This window comes from Podarcis vaucheri (assembly GCF_965113315.1).
Source record: "Podarcis vaucheri genome assembly, chromosome: 7".
NCBI classification, from domain to species: Eukaryota; Metazoa; Chordata; class Lepidosauria; order Squamata; family Lacertidae; genus Podarcis; species Podarcis vaucheri.
The window spans coordinates 56079006-56103077 of record NC_138765.1 but is presented as its reverse complement, the minus strand read 5'-3'; the positions used below and the strand labels follow the sequence as shown (position 1 = coordinate 56103077).

General features: G+C 42.0%; 1 protein-coding gene across 1 annotated transcript in view; it reads left to right on the top strand.

Moving 5' to 3' along the window:
* The window catches only part of RPGRIP1L (RPGRIP1 like), an 85081-nt gene that overhangs the window by 16208 nt on the left and 44801 nt on the right, over positions 1-24072 (top strand). Inside the window, exons 7-16 of the mRNA XM_082232816.1 lie at positions 1664-1769; positions 3328-3474; positions 4696-4769; positions 9585-9724; positions 16154-16260; positions 16511-16561; positions 18247-18426; positions 19908-20025; positions 21109-21561; positions 23652-23788. Of these exons, the coding sequence (XP_082088942.1) occupies positions 1664-1769; positions 3328-3474; positions 4696-4769; positions 9585-9724; positions 16154-16260; positions 16511-16561; positions 18247-18426; positions 19908-20025; positions 21109-21561; positions 23652-23788 (1513 nt within the window). The remainder of the gene's footprint in view (positions 1-1663; positions 1770-3327; positions 3475-4695; positions 4770-9584; positions 9725-16153; positions 16261-16510; positions 16562-18246; positions 18427-19907; positions 20026-21108; positions 21562-23651; positions 23789-24072) is intronic.

Genomic DNA, 24072 nt, shown 5'->3' with positions numbered 1-24072 from the left:
CTGTGGTAAAAGGTAAAGGTACCCCTGCCTGTACGGGCCAGCCGTGTCCGACTCTAGGGTTGTGCGCCCATCTCACTTAAGAGGCCGGGGACACTTCCGGGTCATGTGGCCAACGTGACGAAGCTGCTCTGGCGAGCCAGCACCAGTGCAGCACACAGAAACGCCGTTTACCTTCCCGCTATAAAGTGGTACCTATTTATCTACTTGCACTTAGAGGTGCTTTCAAACTGCTAGGTGGGCAGGAGCTGGGACCGAAAGACGGGAGCTCACCCTGCCGCGGGGATTCGAACCGCCGACCATGCGATCGGCAAGTCCTAGGCACTGAGGTTTTACCCACAGCACCACCCGCGTCCCATAAGGCACTGTGGTACATACTAGTTAATGTCAATTGTCAGGAGACATTTGGCTTAGATCTGCATGTATCATAAATGTCATTCTTCTCAACTCCTTTTATTCAAAAATAGGGCGGGGGGGAGAGAAACTCCTGTAAAACCTCTTTTGAAGCTATCCCTGCTATTTGTTTGATGTGAGAAACAAGATTCAGAAGAACATGAAATGGCATTAGAGTTTTTAGTGTTTAGCATCAGGCAAAAATGTTTCCTCTACTTGCTACATCTATTTATATGAAGGGTGCAATAAACCGGATTCCTGGTTTGCGAGCTTTTTAATCTTCTCTGTAAGGACAGTTGACTAGGTAATGGCAAAACACAATGGACCCTGAGTTTCAAAAGAATTATATATATTTTTAAAAGTATTTCAAGTTCTCAGCTGGTTTACAGATGTGTAAGCTTTGTAGTCTATTTTCTGGTTCCAGCATGGCACTGGGACAATTTTTCCAGTCTGTCTATAACAGATAAGTATTAGAGGAGAAACAATGTATTTCAAGATGTGAGATTCTGTTCTGATGTTTATCACACTTTATTTGGCATTAGCAGTTAAGATCAATTCAGGGGTTTCCTTTAAAACATTTTTTGGTTGAAATACATGCAAAAACAATAATAATGAGGTCACCCTGCACCGTTCAAGGGATAGGTTTTTGAAAGTATATCTGTAGTTAGCTGCGTGATGACTTTTAACAAGATTAAATAGTGAATTTTCAATTGAATCTCAGCAGGGAAAATATATAACAGAATCTCAGCCATATAGAATTTCGGTCAAGATGGTCATTGTTAAAGATACATCTGCAGCTAATTTGAATGCCAATCTCGGGGCATTATCTGTGTAAAATGCTAAGCCGCTTGCCTTGGAAATACTTGGAAAGGGGTTACGTTCCTGGATAATGCTCCACTAAATACTAATTCTCTAACACCAAAGTTTTGGAAGAAAGTGTTTTCTCTCTCTTCCTATTGTAAGTATAATACTGCTCCTTTCACAACTGGCTCCACTGAAGTTTGATAAGCATAAACCAATACATCCAAATAATGAGTAATGTTCAAATATCTTCATACTGTAAAAACGTGTACTTATTTAACAACCTATAATGTTAATTTTAAGGAAAGGAATTGTTTTAGCTGTTATACACACACCTCTCCCCAGTTGTGTTTTGGAATTAGGAAGGTGTGAAGGGTTTTAAGTTTTCCAAGGCAAAATTAACAAGGTGACTCGACTATTATTGTACCATAAACCTCACAATTACTTTCTTTTTGAACATGCCATTTTGTAGGTTAAGCATTCGGGACAATGTTGAAATGATCAAGCTCCACAAACAATTGGTGGAGAAGAGCAATGAGTTTGCAGCAATGGAGGAAAGATTTCTTCAGCTTCAAGAGGTAGGGAAAGACTTCAACTAGAACTGTAAAGTAGACCTCATTGAACTCCTGGTGGGGTTATGTACGGAATAAACTTGTTTAGAGAGGTACTTCTTTCTTCACCAAAAGTATGATACAGATCTGGAAATTTAAGACTGCAATCCTATATACACTTAGCAGGAAGTAAGTTCCCATGAACTCAGGGGAACTTACTTCTTAGTAGATGGTATGATAATTGTGCAGTAAATGAAGGCTAGCTAAGAATGTTTATAATACACTAAGAAATAAATGGGAATTTATACTAACCTTGCAATCCTATACATGTTTGCTCAGTAGAAAGTAGTTAAAAGTTAGTGGAATTTCAGTTGTAACTAGTGCAGAATCACACTCCACCTCCCAGGTTCTTCAAGTGCTGAATGGTCTTTCACAATGTTAAGGTGCTAAGAGATGCCTGATGCTTAGTTGGTCTATTTATCCATCTTCTTCAGTAAAGCCTACCCTTTGCAGCATATCCTTCACCAGCCTTCAAACTGGAAATGCCAAGGAATTGAATTGGTAGGAGGTTTCTCTCCATAAAACATGGCCTGCTCTATTTCTAATCCTGATCAGCAAATCCCAGTGTAGCATTTTAGATGCTTCCTATACCTTCAGCTTAGATCTGCTCCCTCCACCAAAATTAATGATGCAACCCACATTTGCATGCAGCTTTTGGGCATATCTCAGCATACACAACTCAGCATATGCAGACCTCTGTACCAGCAATACTACTGTTACTTAGGATGGAAAATTTGGATTTTTTTTTGTCCACTGCTTATCATTTTTGTCCACTGCTTATCATTATGGTAATATGACATAGCAGACGAAGCTGAAGCACCACAGCACAGCAACCGCATACATTTGTAAGAGAGTTATAGAGTGAAATTATTTTCAGAAGACTTAAATGATTATCAAAGCCTTGCAAATTGTGGTGTGTGCAACAGTTTCCAAAGCAAAATAAACAGAGGTGCACGTTTTTGAAATGTTGAGCGCAGCTCAATAGTTCAGATGTCGCACAGAAGTGCAGAATCAAATTTTAAAGAGACACAGAATTTCTTTTAATTAAATCTTAATGCAGCTCCCTTGGAAGGAATTAAGAAGGCAAACAAAACATCAGCTGGTGGGTTAGCAGCAAAATGACAAGAGCTGCATGGACATATTTGTGGTCGGGTTCATTTTTGCTTGCTACTGTAGCGTTTTGGGTCAGCGTGTCCAAACCACAAGAACCACAGCAAAATGCTTTAATTGCTAAACAGATGTCTGTCTTGGTCCTGCTCATCACAGCTGAACTGGGAGTGGTTAGCATGCTGGAGGAGGGCGGAACACCCTCCACCCTCTTCATTGCCGTTGTGTAACTTAACGACATTGTGTCAAAAACATGGCAAGAGCATCTCCTGTTGACTGGATTGAGATTACACTTTAAAGGTTGCTGGAGGAAACCTTTTGACTCTCAATCCATAGCCCGCATCCAAGAATAGTGACCACAGCTGAATGTTACTCACCCAGACCCAACTTCAGCTGCCTTCTCTCGTCTCCTCCACAGAACCAAAAAAATCTTAAAGCAAGCCACAATGCACTCATGGCAAAGGGGGACGAACTCAATTTGCAACTTAAAGAAGAACGTTCCAAGTGCCTCCACCTCGAGAGTGAGTTACAGGCCACAAATTTTTCAAAGCGGCGATTAGAAGAGGTGAGATCCTTGGGGATGGGGGGGGGGTTGGGAAGAGCATAGTCTTTGCACAATCCTTTAAACTGGGCTAGAGAAATTTGCGTAGTATCCCGGACCAAGTTGTGAGAGGACTCCCAATAATTCAAACATTCTGGTCTTACTTGGCTTATGACTGCATAGCTGGTGGTTATATAGCACTTAACGCTCTGTTGTTAACCTACAGTAGTATTTATATGCCTCTGAGCAGTCTTTGAACACCCATGTAAGATCAAGCTTGCAGTCGGACCATTTCAAGATGCTGCATTCATCCTAATACATGGTGAATGCATTAAAGGTGGCAAACACCATCTAAATTTCACCTATAGACAGAAGCAACTTGCGAGATGGGGCCAAGCCAGTACACTAGCTTCCCGGCAGGTGAGTCACTGTTACTGGGATGAAGAGGGCACCGTGGTGCAAACGCACCAGAAGGAGTACCAGATTGGCTCCATCAGTGCTTTTGCATCACGTCAACCTTCCCACCCCTTCACTCCTCCTCTTCTCGGTAAGCAACGGCCACCTGCCAAGAAGGCAGCATAGCAGATCTGCCCCCACCTTGTGAGCCATCTCTACCTATAAAACAGGTGAAATGTGTCGACCCAATGCACTAATGTTTGGTTGATATTAAAAAAGGAGAAAACCTTACAAAACCAGAGCGAGGGCTTTTTCGGCTGTGACTCCGATCTGGTGGAACTCTCTGTCACAAGAGACTAGAGCCCTGCGGGACTTGACATATTTCTGCAGGGCCTGTAAGACAGAGCTGTTCCACCAGGCCTTTGGCCAGGGCACAGCCTGACTCCCTCCTTTGGCAATCTTCACAGAACTCTAGCCCAATGGTTGCCATTAGTTTGATTTGAATTAATTTTATAATGAAATAATTTTAGAATGTTGTATTATTTTATTGTTAGCCGCCCTGAGCCCGGCTTCAGCTGGGAGGGCGGGATATAAATAAAAAATTATTTATTATTTATAAAAATAGAAATTCTCCTGCATCAATGAAAAGGTTTTGCAAATCTTGATTTTTGCAACATCCCAATCTGCCTTGCTCTTTTGTGACATCAGGGCAGTCACTGTAGTGTCAAAGCTTACCAGCCACTGACTGCCAGAAAGCACAGCCATGCATGCAGCTATTCAGAAAGCTTTACTAGTGCCGGTAATGTTGCTTTTTAATTGCATCACTTATAACGTTTGTCTTCATTCCAGCTTCAAGATAGAATTAATGATTTGGAAAAAGAGAGGGACCTTTTAAAAGAAAACTATGATAAATTATACAACAGGTAAATTATAACCGATAACAGAACTCTTTTAACATTCCATTTCTCAGTTTATGTATGGGCTAAAATAACCAATGCATGAGTAGTGGCAGTTCAGCTGCAAACACATTTGGATAAAACTGACCTATTTCAGTCTGGGTTCAAGCCTGGTTTGGGGACTGAACTGGCCTTAGTCGGTCTGATGGATGACCTTATTCAGGAGAGGTGGTAGGGGAGTACAACCCTGTTTATTTTCCAGGATCTCTCTGCAGCTTTTGATTTCATCTGGACTGTTGAGGGTTAGAAGCACTGTTGTACTGTGTCTGTGGACCCCTGCCGGTTAACCTGCAGAGTATGATTTTTGTCCCCAGTGCTATTTAATATTTATATGAAGCCACTGCGAGTGGCCATTAGGAGATTTGGGGCAGTGTTGTTTATATGCTGATTGATACCATTTTGAGGTTTTCTCCTGCCGTTTTAGGCAATAAAACAAAATACCCAACATTATTTCTCTGTAACATCTGAATTGGGAGAGACTGTACATGTTCAAAACCAGTGCCTTGATAAAATCATGGCCTGAATGAAAGCTAATAAACCACACCTGCATCCTAACAAGCTAGAGACCCTATGGATGGCCAGTCATTGCCTCCCAACCTAACCTTCCTCACAGGGCTGTTGTGTGGATTAAATGAGGAGGTGCGCCAGCTTTAGCTTCTTAGAGAAAAAGGCGAGAGATAAATGCAATAAATAGATGGGAATATTTATTTATTTATAGATTTGCATATTGTAATTATGGCCTCTCAAAGTGATTAATAAAGCAGCTCTTGGGATCCCAAGAATGAGACCATTCTCCTAAAAGGTCCTGTGCTATTCCTGTTGATCTTTTCTACTGCCCGTCCCCCGCCTGCCCCGTTTTAACTGCTGACTCCCTTCCATATGACAAGCTGCTTTTTGTAATGCTATCCAGTTTCTAAAGTAGTTTGCTCTGCTTTGTGGTAGGCAAAATAATCTTTTAAAATCCCTTGGACTCAGTGAATTAGTTTTGCAATTCTTTTGATCCTGGCCAGAGCTGAACCTGCAGGAGTTTCTAACAAAGGAAAATAGGGTCTATAACGTTGGGTGTTGTTTTGCAGCCTTGTAACAGAAGTCAGCTTAAAACATTTTTGCAGTCAGTTTTGGCAATACTTCCCAGCTTTAACTCATTAGCACAACTGCCCATTTATGCTGGCCAACAGACAGCATTGTCATGATACGATAGCAGATTGCAGTGGGTTGGTAGGCCTTTTTTCCCCTCTTTTACTTCCAGCTTAGGCCTCAATGTCTCAATTTCCTTTTTTTAAAAAAATGGACCCCAATCAAGAGCAGCACAGGGCGTGACTCTAACTTTTTCAGGTGCCAAAACGCCTTAGGCTGGCACTGTGACTGCACTTCATATTTATGTAAAGACGCTCTGAGGTAATAGTCTGTGTAAATTCTGTCAGCAGTGCTTAATATCACATAAATAAAAAATTAGGAGGCTAAACCTACTGAACATGAAATGAGACAGGGCACTGAATTCATTTTCTGGTGCCGAACAGAAAATTGAAGCAATTACAGTCAATTTGCAGAGGCTTAATGAGGAAACACCTGATCATGGAGTCGGTGGAAGGAGAACCCTCCAGCTGTAGGAGTGCTTTTGTTCAAAAGAGAACACAATTGTCACTGCGTTTTCTCTAAGGGGGAGAGAATAATATCCAATTCCTGGGGAGCAGGGAGAAAAGCTGCTGTGGCTTCAAAGTGCCATGCCCAGTTTAGCTGTCTGACTTGCTGATTTGGGGCATATTCATGCCGTGCATTTACAACATTATGACACCATTTCAGGCAGCTGGTTCCAGTCATATTATGTTGTGGTGGAAATTCCAGAAGCCCCTTTCCACTGACTATAAGAACTTGACCCCGCATCCCTCTGACCCTCCGTCCATACTAGGAGCACAGTGTGGTGGATGGTCAGCCATTTGTACATTACCCAGATGGCTTCAAAATGCAGCGGGGTGAAGTAAACTCCAAATACATTCCGGGCAGATTCCAGTGGAATGCAATCCTAACTGTGAAGGAGATGATAGCTGAGCAGTAAATTTCAGAACAATTTTGTATGCCTTTAAAGTCAGCATTATGCGGATTTGCAGAAACTGGAATTCTACATTGCTCTAAGTTTAACCAGAGCCAGATTCTGAGGTTGTTGTTGGAAAATGTACACATGACCATGAGACTTGAATGTACACAAACTTTTCTGACAAGTAAAAACTATACATAGCTGTATTTAAACAGTACAGCCTATACAGTGGTACCTTGGGTTACATACGCTTCAGGTTACAGACTACGCTAACCCAGAAATATTACCTCGGGTTAAGAACTTTGCTTCAGGATGAGAACAGAAATCGTGCTCCAGTGGCGCGGCAGCAGCAGGAGGCCCCATTAGCTAAAGTGGTGCTTCAGATTAAGAACGGACCTCCGGAACGAATTAAGTACTTAACCCGAGGTACCACTGTAATTAAAATCTCCACACTGCTACAGTGATGCGGTAGATGCAGGAGTTGGCCCTCAAGGGTGGAGAATGCTCTCCTGTCACTAGCCCTAAAGTGAAAGAATGATGGTGGTAGTGGTGATGATGATAAGCATTATATTTATTATTGCAATTTATTTAAATTTGTGTCAACTGAACCAGAGCCTTTAAGTGGCTTAAAATATGCAAAACAAATGTATGATTTAAAATATGTAAGTACAGATGCATGTCATATAAATATCTCAGTAACCTGCCTCTCCATTACAGAAAGCTGTATACAAGAAAACTTCCATACTTAAATCAAAGTAGCAATCCCAATGAACCACATTAAAACTATTGACAAGATTGAGGTATTGGCTCAAACCCTAATAATAACTTAACTGCTGTAAGCTAATAAAGATGCTAAAATTACTAAAAAGACTGGGATGGGTGGGAACAAATGTCTTCACCTAACACAGAAGGTGCAGGCAAGCTCTCTTAAGGAATGCATTCCATTGACAGGGGCTGTCACCCAAAAGACCCCTTCAATTGTTGCCCTCCCTCCATACTCCCTATAGATAGTGCCTTTGTAGATGATCTTAAGGCCAGCATAGTCTTCTTTGGGAAGAGCTAATTCCTTCAGGTATAGGTTAAAGGTAGCAATTTGAATTGGGCCTGGAAGTGCATTGGCTTCCAGTTGGATTCATTTTGTGATTTTGCTATTTTACATTGTTTTGAATGCACTTTTATTGTGTTTTTCATTTGTAGTACTATGCTATCCATTGCTTTGGGACCTTTGAATCAAAAAGCAGTATATACGTAAATCATAACATAGCATTTAAGCATGCAGTCTATTAAAGTGTTTTAAAGGATCGAGCATATTGTTCCCCAGCACATTTCTTTATTGGATCCCTCTGCCCTGTATTCCATTTCTCCTGAATTCTAGTTTAATTAGGGAGCATTGGCATTCACATTTTGCCCATTTGAATATTTCCCTCCTCTTCACTTATAAAGCCCCTGCAGAACAAAACAAAACAGAAATCTTGAGGTGATCACACACATCAGTGTTCTGTGCAGAATGCAGAAATTAAAAAGGCTGAGCTGTGGAAAGCTCCAAACTCATCAATTCCTTTGTCCAAACCCAATAATTTAAAACTTGAAAGTTTGGGGAATAATTCTAGCAAGGAGACCTTGAAAGGCATCCCTACCAAGTGCCGAGAGCTAATAGCCACTCTGGAGGACGCTAAGTCAAGCCCTCCTCAGAGCTGCATGTGATTCTGGAACCACTGCCTCCAAAATTGCAAAATTCTGTTAACCTTGAACCATAGCTGCTACATTTACTGGAACGTGAGCATTGTGGGACCCCTGTATGGGGCAGTTGTTGTTATTTGAGATCCCCGTATTAAATGCAAGAACATTAAATAGAAGAGGGGTGGGTAATAATGTCATTCTGTCCTTAGTTCTGTTATATCTGATATCAATAAAATATGGTAAAAGAAAAAGTAGTAGTGCACACCATGCATGCAGTTTTTTGAACTGTGAATCATTTGATAAACACTTGTGTTTTCTGGACACACGCCCCTTCCCCCTCCCTCCTAAAGGCCATCTTCTGTTCCTGGTTTCTTACTCATGTTAACAATGCAAGTTTTGGGTTTAAGGGTATAAAGTTGGCTTAAGAGTACAAAGATTTTTACTACATTTCAGAGAGGCTGTTTCATGATAGGAGAACCGCTGTTCTTCTGTAGCTGACATTTCTTTGGGCAGACAACTGCCTCTGGGCTTCCTTCGCTTCCCTGCCCCCCTTTCCCCTCTCTAGGTCTTTAAAACGGATCAGGTGGGTCACTGCAGGGCTCTACACGAAAAGAGGTTTGAATGTGTAAAGGCTGCCCATGTTCGGAGTCTGTTGCTGAGGTTTCGAATAGCAGATTCCTCTGGAACAGGCCTCCGGATTCCTTCCCAAGTCCCCACAAACCTTCGCCCGCTGCCAACTCTCCTGGCTCTGGAGCTCTAAATTGAGTCCAGCCCCGTTGCTCATCCCACAAACCCTTTCATGTCCCACGACCGCAGCCTGAGAGAGGCGCCTCGGTTTCAACAGCAGCAGACCAGCATGTGTTTACTTAATTCCTAAGACATGATGACAATGATCTCTGCCACTAAAATCGCTTTCTCCCCACACTCCCCTCTTTATTATTTTCTGTTAAAGCCTATTTCTGAGTTCCTTACATGCCATATGTTGGTCTTTAATATAATTCTTTTTTGTCCCCCTCCCTCCCTCCCTCCCTCCCCCTCTCTCCATTTTCCCCCTTTTAATTCCTCAGTGCCTTCGGCGTGACCCACGACCAGCAATGGAAGTTAAAGGAGCAGCAGCTGAAGCTGCAGATTGCTCAGCTTGAGGCTGCTTTAAAGTCGGATTTAACAGATAAAAACAACATCTTAGCCAGAATGAAAGCAGAACGAGGTATATTGCTCTGAAGGACATTGCAAGGTGTGCAAGCGAGTTTTCCATTTTTTACTCAGCTGAGAGCTTCACAGAACACCGCCTTGGCTCAGGATGCTTTGCCCCCTTAGCCCAGTATTTGTCTTCTCTCTGGAAGCTGCTCTCCAAAGTCTCTGGCAGAGAGAGGGCCTTTCCAATCACCTGCTACCTGATATTTTTACCTGGAGATGCCACAGACTGAACCCAGGAACTTCTGCATGCTGTAGCTTCCCACACTTTGGTATTTTAGGGAAAGGTCCACAGTTCAGTGTTGAGTATCTGCATGTTGAGAGTCCCTTCCTGCAGATAGGTTGCATCCCCTTATGAGTTCCATCAGGCAAGCAGATTCTCAAGTCAACTGGGCTGGCAGTGGATGGAGTCATTCCTTCTCTTTCTGCCACTGCCTTCTCTCTCCTTTGGCGTTCCCACCAGTATAGGGGATGGGCTTTAGCTCAGCAATCAATCGCCTGCTTTGCATGCAGATTATCTCAAGTTCAATTCCCAGCATCTCTATGTAGAGCATGGAGAAACCCCTGGCCTGAAACCCTGGAAAGCCATTGCAGCGGAAAGTCAGTGTAGATGTTTGTTTATAAAAAAATATTTATATCCTGCCCTCATACAGCAATAAAATACGTATTTGAGATGGACCAATGGTCTGACTGTATAGAGCAACTTCCTGGCACAACTTGAACTAGGCGCACACACTCCCTCTGGTGGTGTATCTAGATTCCCTTCTTACAAATATGCTTTTGTTTATTTTAAAATGTAAAAGTGTGTTGGAGTGCTAACACACATGTTTTTGCATAACTCATTGCTAGTCCCAAAGGCAAAATGGGGAACTTCTGGCCTTCCAGATGTTGCTGGACTTGAACTTCCATCATCCCTGGCTGTTGACCATGCTGGCAGGGACTGATGGCAGTTGGGAGTCCAACAACATCTGGAAAACGCTAAGGTGAGTTGAGTCAGGCCATTGGCCAGTATTGCCCTGAATTCTGCTTTCAACATTGGCTGAGCAAATAGCCCCTAAGAGCCAATGAATGAAGCATGGAGTTGGTACAATATAAAAGAACAGCAGCCATTAAGCAATGGTGCAATGGTGCAATGGTACTGCTGGCATTAAGTGACAGTACAGCAGAGGAAACAGACATGTTCTCAGAGAGATACTGCCTTGGATCATGAAGGTTTGATTTGGCAATCTTGGCAAGTAGTTTTTGGTAGACCTATTGTAACCCTCATCTATATTTTTTTTTAAATAATATTTTTAAAAGTTTAACAATTACAAAAAGAGAGGGGAAAGAGACAATAAAGAGTTAGAATACATAAAAAAAATAAAAAAGCAGAATAAAAACAATACAGCACAACAATAAAAAACAAAAAACAAAACAAAACAGAAACATTTAAAAACCAAAAACATTTAAAAACACATCCAGTATTTCCATATCTTTGTCTTTCATTTACTTGTTTCATTGACCTCCTCACACCTCCCTTTTTTGTATTCTAATTCAATTTAGCTATTTCAGCAAATCCTTTCCATCTTTCTCAATTTTTGTTCTAAAAATTACCTTAACCCAATCTGACCTTAGGTTTTACACTTTGGCCCATTAACAATCCATTACCTTATCTTACCATATAAAGCCCTAAAACTTAAAACTTAAAACTTATTTATACATAATTCCTTAAAGCATTTCTACTAAAGCCAAATATTTTCATTCCAACATTTTTTCTAACACTCATTAATTTTACAATAATTCTCTAAATGAATTTTTAAAGTTTCTTCCAATCTTCATCCATCGTCTCTTCTTCCTGGTCTCGGGTTTTGTCAGTCCTTTCTATCCCTTCCATCTAGTCCATCAACCTGGTGACCTTCTATCCGAGGCTCTTAAGTCTTTTCCATGTCCCTTCTGCAGGTCTTCTTCATTTTTATACCTGCACTTTACTTTGTCTTCTGCTGATCTTATTCTTAATTTCCTTCCTTTCTCACTGAGGGGTAGATCTCGGGGAGACTCCAAATTGACAGTATCTTTATCCCTTCTTGACAAGTCAGCCCATTCTCCATAGTCAGCACTGAAATCCAAAAGATATTTGAAGGCATGTTTCAAAGTCCCTCCAAGGTTAAGGGCCCCCACAACTCCAACCTCCCCCTGGCCCCAAACCAAATCGCAAAAGTCAGAACATCCCTGCATAGGGGGAGCTATCCGACTTCCCATCTCCAAACCAAACAGTACTCCATCTCTCCAAATCTGACTTTCTCCAGGTTCAGTCGTCAAAAACAACAACTTATGTTCCTGCAGGGCCGCGACTCTCTCCATTTCTATTACTTGAGGTTCAGCAACAACCTCCTCCTTTGTCTTCTGCACAACTTGCTCCATTTCTATTACTTGAGGTTCAGCAACAACCTCCTCCTTTGTCTCCTACACAACTTGCCCTGTCAAAACAAGTTCCTGGGTTGGTTCCTGAGTAGTTTCTATATAAGTATTCACTGTTTCTCCAAAATTGCTAACTGCAACAGTCATCAAATCCATCTTCTCATGTAGCTGTTCCAGTAAAGCGCTTGTCTTGCAAAAAGCAAGCACTAAAACTTCTTCTGGGCACATTCTTATTCAAGGTCAATGTCTGGTTCCCACGATCTTTAATCTCTACAGCTGTAGAATTCCCCAGATCGACTCCAGCAACAGTTTCACAAGCTCCCTCTAGAGGAAACAATATCTGTTTGTATCCGTCTTTTTAAAAGCAGATTCAGCAACAAAATTCCTTTCGTTTTTCAGATATTTTGTTCCTTTGAAGTGCAAAAGGAAACATTGGAATCAATATGTCTCTCTTTTTTAACTATCTGTCAAAAAGAAACGTATTCACAGTCAATGAACTTCCTCAAAGCATTTGTCTCTGACACCCATTCCCAGGTTCAAGACGGTGGAAATTTATCTTTCTTTACTCTCTCTCCTGCAGGTTTAAACAGTCTAAGATTTCCCCCCTCTTCTCCTGCTTCCAAGGGGGGTTTGGTAGTTTTGACTGATGGAAATTTAGTCCTTTACAAATGACTTTCCAGACTTTAGCTTGCAATGTCTTTGCTTCAATCTATTTACAAAAGCAGAAGGCGGACTTCCTGTTTAGACCTTCCTGCTTCAGTACCAAATTAAGATGTTTCATAGTCCAATTTTCCGTTCTACTCACGTTTAAAGATGTTTAAAGTCCAATTGTCCACAGGAAAAAGTCAGTGCTCTCCGGTAACAGCAATGCGGCTTCATTCCGTGAAAAGAGCAGTCAATTCGAAGCACCGCGCCGCTCACCCCACGTCGCTCCGGATCCCCAAAACCGGGTTTCCCCGCAAGTAGGGGAGGCGCAAAAGGTGCCAGCCGAATCCCACATCCACAGGCTTCTCCCGCCTGTGGTTTTTAGTGGGTCCCCACCTCGCCGTGGCGGTCCACACCCTAGTTTCACGAAGCGGATTCCTCCCTGTCAGAGGAAATCCGCCATTGCCGGAGGCGCTAACCTGGAAGTCTTGTAACCCTCATCTATAAACACTAAAAACACACACCCTTATTTTAAAATCTAATGGATTTAAGGATCACTCTGATTGAATCTGTTTTCTGACTCAGCCACAATAGTACCATTTTCCTTCGTGTTTGTGTCTGAAAAGGACTAGAAACTTTAAAAGAAGCAAAGAAAACTATCCAGATCAGGAATCTGTCCTCTGTGGGCAAAATGGAAGCAGTACGTGAACAGCATATGAGCTGTGGGAAAGATGTCAGGAAGAGTGTTGATAAGCAGTGTGGGTCTTGGAGGCAGATAGTTTCTCCACAGAAGCTGATTTTGCAAATCCCGTTTGTTTCTCCTGTCTCTTTCCTTGGCCTTCAATTTACCATTGGTAGGCTGCCCTTTGAAAAGGCCCATGTGTTCGTTTAGATAACGCAGAACTGTTTTGGTTCCTTGCTTGCTTGCTTGCTTTCCTCCACCCCCACCTCCCTGTTCAATGTGCAGATTAGTTTCAGGTTTTGTGATCCTCTGGGTTAGAACATTTAAAAGCAGTTTAATGTTTAAATTAATTGCAGGCTTAAGAGCCTCTTTATTCCAATTCTTTCCCCCCCTTTTTTTCCTAACATGAATGCGTGGGTCAGCACCCTGTGCATATTGATTACAGATGATGATATTAGCACAAACGGCTTTTGACAGCTGTTTGTTTTACCAGTAGATTATCTTAATCTTTGTTTTCTTAAATCCCCATTCTTTTTATGTGAGCAGGCAAACACTCCGTGCGCAAAATATAGAATCTTGTTTAAGTTAGACCAAAGGCACAAGTAGCTATGTTGTTCCATTAGAACAGTCCCACACAGAGTGAAACAGAATATTTCCATCTTTAGGTTGTTACTACAAGCTGCAGGCTGAGGGTCTTATCATGTACAAAAATAGCTTTTCCTCCAGCCTTTGTTTGCTTGCTTGCTTAATTCTCAACCCCGAAAAAGAGAGGAACTCAAAAGCTTGCATCATAGTTTCAGGGGTTGGGGTGGAGAGTCTTCAGTGTACTCTTTATTCTTCCTGCTTAAGTTAGATCATTACAGCCCAAGTCTTCCCCACAGAAAATGCTTCCAAACAATTACGTATATCTGATCCAGTGTGCTGTATGTGTTAGAGGGTTGGACTAGGACCAGAAGACCAGTGTTCAAATCTCCACTCGACCATGAGTGTCCTAACATAAAAGACCCTAAAAGATTAAGCAAATGTTCTCCTCTAGACTAGAGAATGTATATGTATTCAGTGATAGTCCTGTTCAGAGTAAACTCACTGAAATTAAAGGACATTGCATCCATTAATTTCACTTGGTCTGTTCTGAGTAGAGCTTAAGCTGTACACAATCCCTTGATGACTCTGAAGGAAATGATTTAAGTTGAATGTTTGCAAATTGAGTTGACAGTGTGTTTATAAGCATATAGTTTGTTCTGTGTGTGTGTGTGTTTTGGGACTGAATGCATAAAATCATCATTAAAAAGACAGGCTTTTTTGTTATTGTTCTAAAAACATTTATTGAGAACATTTAACATGAGGGGAAAACAGCAGCCCAAAATAAGCCAAGAACAAAACAAACAACCAGGGTATAGATATGTAGCTGCTTTGTGGGTCTTTGGACTGTAATAAAGAATGTGTGTGTGATATGTAGCTGCTGAGATGTCAGCAGAGAATACTATCCAGTCTACAAGATACAATGTGTAAGAGATCAATAAGCAGATCAATAAAGCATTTATCTCTCTTAGTCAACAATCTACCACAATCTTCCCACCTCACCAACTTATGAACCTAGTTACCCAAACTTGACCTGTCAATAGAAGATGGGAGCATTTCTATTGATATTCATTCTGGGGAGGCAGAATAGAAATCAGGTTTAGGTGAAATAAGGATATGCTGCTGTTTTATTACTTGTCCTCAATCTATAACATACATCAACATTGACTTTAGTAAACACATTTGAAAGCACATGGCTTATCTTGGGAGACCTCCTTCCCATTTATCTTATAAAATACCTCTACCTCTCTATTTCTATGCCCCTTTTCTGTTAATATTATTACCGTGGTAATAATAAAAGTAAGAACACATGACAGATATATATTTGGCAGTCGAGATGTAGCTTGTGGGCAAGCAGTGTCTGCCCTCAGCATGGCACACATTAAAAGTGCTCTCTGGGGTCCCATTGCATTGCCTAAACATGCTTGTACACTCACAGCAGGGATTTCCAAATCCAGTGCATCTCTTCATATAGCAGTGAGAAGCCACTGCATGGAATCGCTTAGTTTTTACATGCCCATAGGGTAGGGGTGCTCTCTGCATGGGTAGAATTTTATTGCTGACTCTCTGAATCCTACTTGATGAATGGGTAAGAAGGGTGAGGGGACGCGGGTGGCGCTGTGGGTTAAACCACAGAGCCTAGGACTTCCCAATCAGAAAGTCGGCAGTTCGAATCCCCGCAACGGGGTGAGCTCCCATTGTTTGGTCCCTGCTCCTGCCAACCTAGCAGTTCGAAAGTACGTCAAAGTGCAAGTAGATAAATAGGAAGGTAGATAAATACCTTCCGGTGGGAAGGTAAACGGCATTTCCGTGTGCTGCTCTGGTTCGCCAGAAGCAGCTTAGTCATGCTGGCCACACGACCCGGAAGCTGTACACCGGCTCCCTCGGCCTACAGAGCGAGATGAGCGCGCAACCCCAGAGTCGGTCACGACTGGACCTAATGGTCAGGGGTCCCTTTACCTTTACCTTTAAGAAGGGGGAGGGGCGGTTCTTTGTTTTAAATGTATTTGCTTCAAGTAAAATAGGTTTGAAGACCATGATGGCTGTTTCTAGGGTTCTGCTGCATTTAAACAGAATCTGTAATTTTCTTTCTTTCTTTCTTTCTTTCTTTCTTTCTTTCTTTCTTTCTTTCCGGAGACCAAAATGAAAAGCTGGCCCAGGAGAACAATGAGCTGCGGTTGCGCTATCTAGAGCAGAAGCAACAGCTGGATGATTTGAGGAACCGCATGAAGTTTTTCACCAAGGTGAACTTCTTTAGGAAATGATAGAAAGGAGTGGGGGGGGGGGAGGTGAAGCTTTTCTATATTTCATGCACCACGCAAATGTTCCTTTCTTAAAAGCAAAAGAATTGCAGGGATATGACAAGAGTTTACTTATTCATGATATCCAGCAAAATGCCATGTTTTAGCACGAATGCACTGTGTATTCTCGGTGTCTCACTCCATTATTCATTCCCGTCATACGATGCCATCCTATTGACTGTGTCTGTTTCAGGAGAGTGACATTGACATGGCCGAACTCAGCGAGGCCCTCGTGCTTATCAAGGTAACTTGCAGGAACTGTCGTACGCCGCTTCCCCCCACCCCCAACTCTCCAATCCTCTCTCAACACCTGGTGTTTCAAGAAAGGCTTTTCTTGTGCTGCTTTTGCTAGCTAATGCATCTTGCTTGTATGAAATGGGTATGTTGCTGTTCAATTTCTGTAAGGCAGGAGACAGAGAAAAGATGGCAGCATAGAACTTTTTAAGGTTATGTACATATTTCATTGCAACATCAGAAGTAGATTAACCTTAAGCCTACATGGATTTGCTTTAAAGCTTCTCTCTCTCTCTCTCTCTCTCTCTCTCTCTCTCTCTCTCAGAGTGAAAACAGTTGCTTTTCGTGTTATCACATTGCCCCAGTACAGGTCTGATCAAAACAACTTTTTGTTTACAGATTCTGAAGGATATGAAAAATAATTCCGAATGATATAAAAGCAGGTGCAAAGCTAAAACGTTACACTCTGGAAACATAAGCATTTTCTTTTCTCCCCTGTAGCAGAAAACCTGCTAGTTGTTTATTTATAAAAGCACTAGAGGGAAATTTCATTTTTCTCCTTGCACTGCTTTGTCGTTTTTCTGTTTGCAGCGTAACTGCAGTGATGTGAAAGAGAAAAGAAGGAATAGAAAATGATCGGTTTCCTGCCTTAAATAATTTTTAGTCGGTCTCTCCCTCCCCAACCCCCGCGCCTGTAGCATTTGTAGTTTCCGTGAACAATTATAGATTAATAGCACTTTTGTATAGAAAATAGTGCTCTTTCCCCATGTCTTTAGCATAATGAAATTTATATTAAAATGTGTATTTTGGAGCACGCCCTTTAAAGGGTCTGAGAGATCCAAAGGCTGAGCATATGAGGTGCCCTTCTCATTCGGTCCTGTGTCAGTGTCCCAGAGTTTCCTCAGTACTATTTTTCACTGTTCCATATGGTCCCCATCCCATCTATAAGACCCATAATTTTAGCTTCCCTGCATTCTCTCCCCACCTTCCCCTGATAAAAATGTGCATACCATGGTACCTCGGCTTACATATGCTTCAGGTTACATACGCTTCAGGTTACAGACTCCGCTAACCCAGAAATATTACCTCAGGTTAAGAACTTTGCTTCAGGATGAGAACAGAAATTGTGTTCTGGCGGCGCGGCAGCAGCAGCAGGTCCCATTAGCTAAAGTGGTGCTTCAGGTTAAGAACAGTTTCAGGTTAAGTTCGGACCTCCGGAACGAATTAAGTACTTAACCTGAGGTACCACTGTATTAGAGAGTGCTCCTCCAATGTTGGTCACAGGGAATTAAACAGGATGAAAGTCGTTTGTAGCACAGATATTTGAACCAGGGACTTCTTGCTTGCTTTTGTACTCAGGCTACAGTATTGTGCCACTTATCTGGGAGTAAGTTCTGTTACAGCTCAACTTACTATACCAGCTCTTGTTGAAATTAATCCCAATGAACTCATTAGAATGTACTTCTGAGTAAAGGCTGCACAGGCAGTTATTAAATGGATCTGAGTTGCTTTTGTTCCTTTCCACGGAACTGAAACATTTACAAGCTTGGTCTCCAAGCATAGATTTATTTTAATGCCGGAAAATGACAGGTCCATCAGTTTCAATTTCGAATATATATGAATATATATATGTGTGTGTGTGTGTGTGTGCGCGCGCGCGCGCTAATTATAATGCTGTCAACTTTTGTGGCTCAGGTTCGTAGGCAGCAAGCAAGTGGCGACCTCATGTTCTTGGAGAAAGTAGAAGATGACATCCATAAAGACTTGGAACGCTCTATGCGTGAGCTCCAGGCAACCCATGCAGAAACTATTCAAGAACTTGAAAAGACACGCAATATGTTAATTGTACAGCATAAAATTAACAAAGACTATCAGGTATTTAATTCTCCACTGTGCAGTTGACTGCTGGTATCTCTGTCATTATGCGTTTTCCTTTTCCTTTCTGTAGTATCTGATATATTAAGATTAATGAATCTGTGATTTTGCATGATAACCAGGTCTTAATGAGCTGAAGTCTATCAGACTGTGCTATTGCGATGAGTTCTTTATTGTAAGATACGTGTTGTACCACACCAAGAATTCCTCCCACCCTGAAACCAGTCTGTTGCACCTGCTGAAATACAAAAGTCCCCATCAGTATTGGCATTCCGCCGGCTCTTGAAGACAAGCATTTCCTTGATCTTATTTGAACCTTCTGCTTTGATTGTAGTTTTAGCTGTTAAAATATTTTAATGGACTTGTTAAACATTTTAATTAGGGGTGTTTTAATGTGCATTTTAATTAGAAGTAGCTGTATTTTTATAATTGGTTTTATTCTTGTTATTTTGCTGTTCGCTTATGTTTTTTGTGAACTGCCTTGGTATTTTTTTCTGAAACCTCTACAAAAGTTGCCATGTGATTTTTGCAGAGAGGTTTGGCATCTAGAAGGAACTCTCCCCAAGACCTCAAATTTGTTAAATTAACAAATTGATCTACTGTAGCCAAGTGAAAGGGGGAGCTCCTTTTTAAAGGAAAGAGATAAAAATAATTAACATAAGACTAAGGCTGTATGGGGCTAACAAGCATAAAATATTTTTTTCTCCTTCCTGAGCCTTGTTTGGATTACATTTTCACTAAGGTTTACACCAGGATAAGATCAGGCATGGACCTTCGTCTCTTGTTTTCCCCTCCCGTTGCTCTCCCCCTTTGCACTATGGGGAGGAATGAACAACCAAATTAAATCTCCTTTACCATGGGCAATAGAACCTCCTTAGTTCGGAGCTCAGTAGAAGAGCATGTGATTTGTATGCAGAAGGCCCCAGGTACTATTCACACTAGGGCTAGGGGAGATTCCTGCTTGATACTCTACAGAGTCGTTGCTGGTCAGTGTGGACAGAACTGAGCTAGATGGACCAATGGGTCTGACTCAGTATAAAGCAGCTTTCTATACTGAGCCTTACTGAATTCAGGACATGTGTCTGAGGAGAACTGGTTAGAGTAATTGTCACAGAATCAGTGAAATTTTGAGTGCTGTGTCTCTCAGTCCACATCTCCTTCAGTGAGTGGAATTGGGAGAAGAAATCAGGGGCCTGCTTTTGGTCTCTTCCCACCCTTGCCCCCACCGCCAGAGAATTAATACCATAGAAGATATTATCTGAACAACAAATACATCCTGTCCCATCACACCTAATAATAATAATAATAATAATAATAATAATAATTTATACCCCGCCCTTCCCGGTTCAGAAAACCAGGCTCAGAGCAGCTAACAACAAATTTAAAACACTTAATTGTAATACAACCTTCCACACAAATGTTACACGAATAAGGGCCCCAATAAGAGTGTGTGTGCTTTACTCGCTCCTTTACATCATCAGGCAGAAGTGGAATCTGTGACACAGAAGATGGAGGCTCTGAGGCAGGATTACGAGGCAAAGCTGGAACAATATGTCCATCTTCTTGACGTTAGGGCTGCACGTATCCGGAAACTGGAAGGTATGCTGGTCAGGACTCTGGTTTCAATAGCAGGAAATATCTTGGGTCTGATTTGTATCTGGTTGATAGATTAGGAGAGTGGAAAAGTGTCAGTTTGAGATCAGGTTCTAGGTGCAGTCCTGAACACTTGCTTCATCATTAGTTAGCTGAAATCCGCAGGGGGTTAAAAGTAATATTCTCTGGGATTGACCGGGTCAAGTCCCTGGTATCTCTAGTTCAAAAAAGGAGTCTGCAGGCGATGTGAAAGAACTCTGCCCAAGCCAATGTTAGTTGGAGCTTGATAGTCTGACCAGGTTTTAGACATCTTCCTGTGCTCCTGTTCTTGAGGGCTGCTTTCCCCTGACCGGCATCCAGAACAAAAGGGAGGACACCATCCAGTGCTGGGCTCCAGTCAAAGATGAATGGGGCAAAGGAGAATGTTCTCACTGGGAGAGGCCCAGCCAGAGCTGGAAGAAACCAACCACATGAAAGGAAGAAAAACTTCACACAGGGAGATTTTGGAAAGAGCATTACAGGTTCCTTGTGCAGGCACCCTAATAGGTCTTTGTAGGGACTCCAGTTATAAAGGAGTTAGACAAGCATATTTCAGCACTAGTTACGTTTTGTATATAGGCTTAATCCTTTATTTCCTCATGTGTTGTTTAAGAGTGGGATCATGATTGTTTCGCTAGCATTTGTATTTGTGCACAGCTTCAGCTAAGCAGACCTCTCCTTTCTCCAGTCATCACAAATGATACCGTGAGGCTCTTTTCCCCACTGTATTACAGGGGGACCAAAGCTGAGAGAGAATGGCTCACTCAGGTCCACAATGTGACTTATGGTTAAGGTGGAATTAAAAGTACAAATATCCCAAGACAAAGTGCACTGCTGTTCACTTTACATTCTGCTTCAGATCAGCTGAATTTAGCGTTATTTGCTCCTATAGGTTTATAGAGTGGGACCAGATTTTTAATATTACCAGTGATTCTGGTTGTAATGTGCATATATCACAGGGCAGGTACCAGTGAAATTGTCAAAAGCTGCAGAGAGGACATTAATGCCAACAAACAGAGTCATATCTACTTCTTATTGTTTGCATTCCAGCCCAGATGAAGGATATTGCTTATGGTACCAAACAGTACAAATTCAAACCAGAAATCATGCCAGATGATCCAGTTGATGTGTTTGATGAAACTGCTCACCTAGAAAGAGGAGAAAACTTGTTTGAAATTCACATCAGCAGAGTAATATTTTCTGCAGAAGCTGCCAAATCTTTCGGTGATCAGGAGCCCACGACTTTCTGTACCTATGCATTCTATGATTTCGAATTACAGACAACTCCAGTCGTTCGTGGCCTTAGCCCAGCCTATAATTTTACTTCTCAGTATCTCATACGGGTGGATGACTTCTTTTTGCAATACATGCAGAAAAACTCTTCCACGCTTGAGATCCACCATGCCTATGGCTTGGACTTTGAGACAGCAGCAGCCTGCCAGCTGAGATTCCATGAAATATTGGAGAAGAATGGCAGAATCTACAGCTCAGCCATGTTAGTTGGTGAGTCTTGGTAATGTATGTTGCAGTGTTGAGCTTCCTTGAGTGGCAGCTGGTACCCATTGGGATTGGCAGGGTGGGAAGCAGGAAGTAGGCGGAGCCAGAGCCTATTTTAGCTTTGTTCTCCTTCTGCCTTCCTGCTGAGTTCTACAAAGGCAGCTCTGAGATTAAGGAGGAGGAAGCTGACAGGCAGGGCCACCCCCTGGCCCAGTTGCAAATAAAAAAGCAAGCAGATGGGTGCTGACTGAGGTCAGACTGTGGCTGGTGGTGCAGTGCCTCATACATACTTATAACTCAGCCTGCACCGGCTGCAGTTGTGTATTTGTTTGCAATTTTAGGTACGATGCATTAGAAAGAAATACGCACACTCAGAAAGTAGAGTGTGGTAGGAAATACGATTTTCTGAATCAGGAATGGGGAACCTGTGGCCCTCCAGTTGTTGCTAGATTTGAGCACCCATAGGGACGCGGGTGGCACTGTGGGTTAAACCACAGAGCCTAGGGCTTGCTGATCAGAAGGTCGGTGGTTCGAATCCCCGCGATGGGGTGAGCTCCCATTGCTCGATCCTAGCTCCTGCCAACCTAGCAGTTTGAAAGCACGTCAAAGTGCAAGTAGATAAATAGGTACCGCTCCAGTGGGAAGGTAAACAGTGTTTCTGTGTGCAGCTCTGGTTCGCCAGAAGCAGCTTAGTCATGCTGGCCACATGACCCAGAAGCTGTATACCAGCTCCCTTGGCCAATAAGCGAGATGAGCACCCCAAACCCAGAGTCGGCCACAACTAGACCTGATGGTCAGGGGTCCCTTTATCTTTAATCTCTGACCATTGGTCATGCTGTCTGCGGCTGATGGGGAATTGGAGTCAAGTTCCCCATCTCTGGACAACATCCACTTTTCAGTTCTGTTATCTGACTGTTTTTTCACATCAGAAAGGAAAGACTCAGTAACTGCCAACTTGTGTAGTTACATTTCTGTGAACAACGCATATAAGTTTACAAGTGGCCTGAATCAGATAGCTTAATGTATGTATTTTTATGTTTTCTTACATTTGTATCTGCTCTTAACTCTGCTGTGGAGTCCAAGGTGATGTACTTGTGGTTCCTAGACCATTACTCATCCAAGTACTGATCAGACCCAGACCTGCTTAGTCAGGTGGTGGCTTTAGGTGCCTTCAGACCATACCTTTGGACCTTATAAATAAATTCCTTTGTTAGTAGATCAAGAACCAGTTGTCATGCATATTGGTAGATCTGAGGTCACTGCAAAATGCAGTATAATTGAGACATCAAAAAAAGATAAACAGATGTTTCTGCTTGTTAATTATGAATTGATCAATATTTATGTCAGAACATTAAAGGTGCAGGCATAGTTTTGTTTCAATAATTACCATGAAAATATCAAATTCCCATTGTGGTCTACATATTTATTGGCTATTGATGGGTCATGATGGATTTTCTTCCAACTAAAGCTGCACTAAAAAAAAAAAGCATTAAAAATATTATCTAATCGAAAGCATGACTCCCATTACCAGTAAATCAGGATTGGACTTTTACGGTCACTATCGAAAATGAGTTCCTCCTGCTACTGGTATATTGATTTAAAGGGAACTATGCAGGCTTAAACTCATAATCTTAGCTGCAGCTCTTTGCAAACAATTGCTTTGACCAAAGGAGTAAGAAATCAGAAATCGGTCTTGCTTACAGCTACCCAGAAGGTGTGGTGGGAAGCAGTTTTCACTTCATGTCTAAACACCATTAAGAAAGGGGCTACCCAGCTTTCCCAAATAAGGATTTCCATAACCTTGGCACCAAAAGAGATGTCGTCTCTTAGACATCCATGAATCTCTCTGTCGAACATAAAACAGTGTGCTCCCACACTAATAACTTTTGCAGATACAGCACTACTAATTTCTAATTGTGGTTGTTGGACCTGTGGCCCTCAAGTTGTTGTTGAATTCCCATCCGCTATAGCCAGCGTGGTCAATGGTCAGGGCTGATGGGAGTTACAGACCAGCAACATCTGAAGTGCCACAGATTCTCCATCCTGCTCTAAATCATGGCTAAGCAGGACATACATCTTGCTTGTTTTATGTTTAGGAGTTGGACGAAGTGTCCGAAACTATGGTACTGTGGAATACTGGGTCCAGTTAAGAGTTCCCATGGACCAGGCAATCAGGCTGTATAAAGAGCGGGCAAAAGCCCTCGGATACATAACGACAAATCTAAAGGACCAGGCAAGCTCAAGAGTCTAGATTTGTTTTATTAACCTTATCGTTGTGGCCATAATTCTGTTTCACTTCATGTAACTGTATGTTGTAGCCTTTTATATATATATGTCTTTGCTCCATACGGGTGTGTTCCTATTGAATTTCTGGTTTTGCCTTAAATGCTTTGTCAAGATGTGAACTCATAGATCTGCTCACACGTGTCCCAGGTGATCCTCCTGATTTATCACCCTAGCCAATAATCCATGCATCCATTGGTTATAGGAGGATTCAGTAGCATAGCTCCATCCTAT